The sequence below is a fragment of the Scyliorhinus torazame genome, chromosome 19 (assembly GCF_047496885.1).
Source record: "Scyliorhinus torazame isolate Kashiwa2021f chromosome 19, sScyTor2.1, whole genome shotgun sequence".
NCBI classification, from domain to species: Eukaryota; Metazoa; Chordata; class Chondrichthyes; order Carcharhiniformes; family Scyliorhinidae; genus Scyliorhinus; species Scyliorhinus torazame.
Window position 1 is genome coordinate 103382907 of NC_092725.1, and position 6000 is coordinate 103388906.

Below are 6000 nucleotides of genomic sequence, written 5' to 3' on the forward strand. Positions count from 1 at the left end.
TCAGACTGAGATGAGGAGAAATTTCTTCCCCCAGAGTGGTCAGCCTGTGGAATTTGCTAACTCACAAAGCAGTTGAGGCCAAAACATTGTATGTATTTAAGAAGCAGTTAGATGGAGCACTTGGGGCGAAGGGGATCAAAGGATATGGGGGGGAAAAGAGATTAGACTATTGAGTTGGATGATCAGTCATGATGATGAATGGCGGAGCAGGCTCGTAGGGCCGAATAACCACCTCCTGCTCCTATCTTCTATGTTTTAATGATGATGGCCTGAGCTTTGCTCTCATCTGCATTGTTAAATAAATCACTGAGCTCTGTTTGCTGTCTTTACCTGCAGTGCTTGCAATTCTGGCCAGCCTTTGTTGTGGGCGACACGGTAGCACAGTGGTTAGCACTGTTACTTCACAGGTTCGATTCCCAGCTTGGGTCACTGTCTGTGTTGAGTCTACATGCTCTCCCTGTGTCTGCATGGGTTTCCTCCCGGTGCCCAGTTTCCTCCCACCAGTCCCGAAAGACGTGCTATTAGGTCATTTGGACATTCGGAATCTTCCCTCTGTGTACCCGAACAGGTGCCGGAATGTGGCGACTCAGGGCTTTTTACAGTAACTTCATTGCAGTGTTAATGTAAGCCTGCTTGTGACAATAAAGATTATTATTATGATGTGTAGCCCGCAGAATTGCAATGAAATAATATCACGTACAAGGGAGACCTAAGGACTGAAGCCCTAATCTTCTAACCCCCTGGCCATAATCAGAGTGGTTTCATTTTGATGAGGCTGTGATGTGTTTCCCAAACCCTGTTCGTGTGTCATCAGTTTTTTTTTTCACAAAATCAACAGCAGCAGACTTTAGGATTTATAAATCAGGAGAAATATTTGTTAAGGTTATCGCAGAAAACGTTTTGTCACGACTACACACGAATCATATGAAAGATGCAATGAGAGAAAGGAATTTCACTTCAATGGATATTAAAACCAAACCGAATAGCTAACAGTTCACGTGCATATCAGAGTCCAGTGAGAGGGGTGCTAGAAAGTTAAAATCTAAGCAAGTCCAGGTAGTTGAAGACAGGATTTTGCCGAGTTTTCTTCAGAATAAGAAATGTGCAGCAAGATAGACAGTCTTGATAATGCATGCAGCCAGATGACTAATTTGCTTTTCCAAGTGAATTTAGGATCTTTCAGAAACCCGTTTCAAGGAGGCCTTAAATTATAAACCTCGTGGCTTTGTTTTTTTTTTAAAAAGCTGGATGTTAACGCTAGGCTTCTGCATCCTAAGGCATTGTCTATCTTCTACAAACAAACTTCTAATTAAGGCTTTAGCAAAGGAGTGAATTGATGTGTGGGAGTGCAAACACGGGGAGAATGTGCAAACTCCACACGGACAATGACCCAGAGCCAAAAATTTGTAATATTCTTATGTCTGCTCGACTTGACAGTCATTGATATATTTTATTCTTCCTCGTGTCATAGACCCGTAGAATTTACAGTGCAGAGGAAGGCCATTTGGCCCATTTGAGTCTGCGCCGGCCCTCCGAAAGATCACCTTGTGTAATCCCAAGCCTTCACCCTATTCCAGTAACCCCATCTAACCTTTTAGACACTAAGGGACAAGTTAGTGTGGCAAATCCACCTAACCTGCACATCTATGGACTGTGGGAGGAAACCGGAGCACCCAGAGGAAATGCACGTAGACACTGGCAGAAAGTGCAACCTCCACACAGTCACTCGAGGCCGGAATTGAACCCAGGTCCCCTGGAGCTGTGAGGCAACAGCGTTAACCACTGTGCCACTGCGCTGCCTGTATGTGTCCTCGTATGCAGTCTATTATTTTTAACACTTTTTAAACCAATACCCCTTCCCCGTTTCCAAATCTTTGTGCATCATTTGCTCATAACTTTGAAGATTTTCTTTTGTTTGACAGCCCTACCAACCTTGTGTCAGGGGATACGAGTGGTGTGAGCTGATATTGGTCTCCAATTTTATCTTCCTATCTCAACTTCTGACTTTCATTAACTGCCTCATTAAATCACCATAGGTGTAATTTGTGGTGAAATCTAGTGTCAATAAGAACAACTTGTATTTGCGCAAAAAATATTCCATGGTATTTTACCCAGAGGAACTGTAAGGTGGAGGAGGTTGCAACGCTAAGCTGGGAGAAAGCTCTGAACGTGAGAAGTGATAAGCGAGTGTGAGACTTGGGTTAGGTTCTTAAATGTTGGGATTTTCCGATGGGATCAATAGAATGGGTGACTGGCACTGGTCTATGCTTGACTTTTCGTGTCCTGCTATCCAGTGATCTATCCATCAGTTGAAATGTTTATAGCCTTTGAAGCATTAAAGCATCACTATAATATCGTTTTTGTATCTAGGCTGCCAATCTAGTGAATTCCTTACTGCCAGCAACTTCCATTGCATCCGGGCAGCACAGTGGTGCAGTAATTCGAACTACTGCCTCACAAGGCGAGGACTCCGGTTCACTGTCCGTGTTGAGTTTGCGCATTCTCCCAGTGTCTGCATGGGTCACCCCCACAATCCAAAGATGTGCAGGATGTCGTGTTCGGTACACTGGCTGCAACTGGATGCAGCTTAGATCAGAAAGTTACTCCAGACCTTGAAGATAGTTCAATCAAGTTTATTGAACTAATAGCACAGTTCTCTCTCTGTGAGAGTTCGACTCTCTGCTAATTTAAGTGTGGTTACTCTGTCTGACTGAACCAGACTAGCTCTTAGCCACGTGGTGGAGGTGTGAGATTGTAACAACACTCTTGACTGACTCTCTAGATGTTCATCAGTGGAAAGAGGCGGAGTGTGAGTGCCTCATGTCTTTTATAGTCAGATCCCACCCCTGAGTGTCCTGCCTGCCTGCTTATTGGTCATGTCCTGTTCTCTGTGTCCACTAGCTGCTTGTCTGTATATCATTGTGTGTGTCTGCATATCATGACACAGGGTAGATAGATTGGCCACGCTACATTGCCCCTTAACTGGAATTTATTTTTTTTACTTCCATTGCATCTATCTGGTTTTAATTTAAACCCTGCTCCCTGCAGGAAACACTTTCAGTAATGCAACTGTTATTCAGAGATGTCACTGGTTTCTCATCAGCGCTGGTGAAAAATCAGTAGGGGAAAATTCTAGTGGGTGGTTTTGTTTTTCCCTTATTACAAACATTTGGAGTTAAGTTTCTGCTAGGATTTAGAAGTTTAAAACCCACACCAAATAATTGCTCACTAGAATAATGTCCTTGTGTTAACCACTGCTTTATCCGGTCCCTTAATAAATGGCCACTAATGTATTGCCTCATCTGCAGTAAATATGTGCAAGAAATTAATTGCAGCATTATGTTTTGTTTCCAGACAGTGTCAATCTTAGAACAGCGTTTAACGATGACAGAGGACAAACTCCAGGAGTGTCTAGATAATCAACAGACTGTGCAACAAGTAAGATCATCCTAGTTAATGAGAAAGGAATCCTAGATTTTTTTATTTTGAGCCTCTATATTTAATCTTCAGTTGTCCTGCACTATTGGAAGACAGCATCCCGCTAAAAGTAAGGAATGAACAATAGCTTTTCTCGTCCTGTAGGATGCAGATTGCTCTCTGTTGTAACTGGATCCCAGCACTGAAACTGGAAAGTATGCCACCAAATCTCGCCAGATCTACTGTGTGTGTGTGTGTGTGCGCGTGCGCGTGCGCGCGCGTGCGTGTGCGTGTGTGTGTCATGCCTGCCCCATTCTATTTCCTCTTGTATATAATTCTCTGCATTTCACTATTTCATAGACTATTCAAGCGGAATAAATTGGTCATCTGAATCTATCATGACATTTCCATTTGGTATTGTGGTTTAATTCCTTCATGCGTGTACACAAGGCCGTGTATACTCGGCACATCACTGGGGTGAAAGCTAAAGTACAATTTTTCACGTGATTCTATGCAACTAAAAACTGTCATTTTAAATTTGTATTGATTCAAATTATTTTTGACTTGTATTCATTGCCATAAGAAACGGGTGCTTCCTTTGCATGAGTCATGCTTTTTAGTGCAACTTTTATAATAAAATCTCTATCATTAAAATAAATTTGTGGATGTAGAATTATTGAAGAAAAATATTTTCTACTTGTATATGAATTATTGTGAGCTTCTAATGCTAATTGGTCCATGTTATTCAGCTGTGGTTCAATGGTAGCATTCTCATTGGCTTCCTACACCTCAGTAGCTTGATAATGGGATTTAGTGACATCAACTGACACACCTCCAAGGAAGGTTTACTTTGTTTGTGGTTCTTAAACATATTTATAGCTTTGGTACAGCCTGCACAGAAGGATTCTATCTTCCCTGGAGTAATCGGGGACCTCAATATTTTCTCTAGAATGTTAGATTTGTGTCTTAATTAATTTAAGGATTAGCATTTTTAAGACCAAAGAAATATTAGGATTAAAAGCAAATTACTGCGGATGCTTGAATCTGAAACCAAAAGAGAAAATGCTGGAAAATCTCAGCAGGTCTGGCAGCATCTGTCAGGAGAGAACAGAGCTAACGTTTCACGTCCAGGTGACCCTTGGTCAAAGCTTGTTACATCTCTAATTTGTTCCAATTTTGACTAAAATTCCATTTCTCTCACATTGACAAGCTTTGACAAAGGGTCATCTGGACTCGAAACATTAGCTCTTTTCTCTCCTTACAGCCTGCTGAGATTTTCCAGCATTTTCTCTTTTGGTTTCAAATATTAGGATTAGTGAAGCAAAATGTCGTGGATGCTTGAAATCTGAACTATGAACAGGAAATACTTTGAAATACTCAGCAGGCATCATCAGCAGGCATCGTCGATGGTGAGTGGAGTTTTCGTCAGAATTGGAACAAGTTAGAGATGTAGCAAATTTGAAATACAGGTGCAAAGGATGCTGTAGCAGAAGAGCAGGTGTTGGATATGAAGGAACAATGGACCAGGCTGCTGCAACAGGGCAGCCATCAGAATGCTAAAAGAGCAGACACATGAAGCTGTGTTTTGAATGGTGATATAGCTATCGGTATTAACCAATTAACACCAGCAACAATTCTTAACGCACAGTGTGAAAAGGCGTAAACAGAATCAAAAGAACTGCACATGCTAAAACAAATTCCATAAAGTGCTCAAAACAATTAACAGATCAGACTGTATTCATGGAGACCGTGGATGAGTGAATATTTTGGGTGTGGACCCTTTCTCACAGCTGTTCTAATGTGTTCTGGTTGTTAACTGCATAAACCACAACACTCATTGTACTTCAAAAGAAATTCACCATGTTAGGCATTTCAACACATTTTTGTTGATGAACTGCCACACAAATGCAAAAACTGTTTGCAATGAGTCAACAAGAGGACTTGCTCTTTAAAGCACTGTATGACGAGAAGCCCTCGGGAAATTATTTCACAGTTCCTAGTTTTATATTGAGCATTACAATACATTTCCTGTTCTGAACCTGATAAATGCACTAACCAGTTTAATGTCTAACATGTTCAGAAAAGCTAAGCTCTGATAATGTGTGAACTGTATTTTGATGCCTGTGTGCAATGAGGGAAAGAATTCTGCACCCGTTTCTGCATGTCAGAACATGAAGGACAAGTATTTTCTCTCCAAGCTTGCCAGCCTATGTTTTTCCAACTGATTTAAGTGACTGGGTACGAAATTGCACTTTGTGAGGGAAGGGTGCCAGGGTTGGGAGGCAGTGAAGTATAATATCTCGGCTGAGTTCTCCAAGTACATTGAAATAGAAACACCGACATGCTGCCTTAACTTTAGTTCACGAGGGGGCGGCACAAAGAAAAGGAGAACAAAGTACAGCACAGGAACAGGCCCTCCAAGCCAAAAAGATGTGCAGGGTAGGTGAATTGGCCATGCTAAATTGCCCCTTAATTGGGGGAAAAAATTGGGTAATTAAATTTATTTTTAAAACTTTTAGTTCACATCGTGATCTCTGGTGTAGACTTTCCAATATTTAGTTACGAGCGCTAACACAGGCTTCA

General features: G+C 41.6%; 1 protein-coding gene across 4 annotated transcripts in view; it reads left to right on the forward strand.

Annotated features, from left to right (window-relative positions):
* The window catches only part of LOC140396383 (uncharacterized), a 176744-nt gene extending 172669 nt beyond the window's left edge, over positions 1 to 4075 (forward strand). For all 4 annotated transcript variants that reach the window (XM_072484962.1, XM_072484964.1, XM_072484963.1 and 1 more), the window contains one exon: positions 3355 to 4075. In XM_072484962.1, the coding sequence (XP_072341063.1) occupies positions 3355 to 3453 (99 nt within the window). In that variant the 3' untranslated portion in view covers positions 3454 to 4075. The remainder of the gene's footprint in view (positions 1 to 3354) is intronic.
* The last annotated feature ends 1925 nt before the right edge of the window (positions 4076 to 6000 follow it).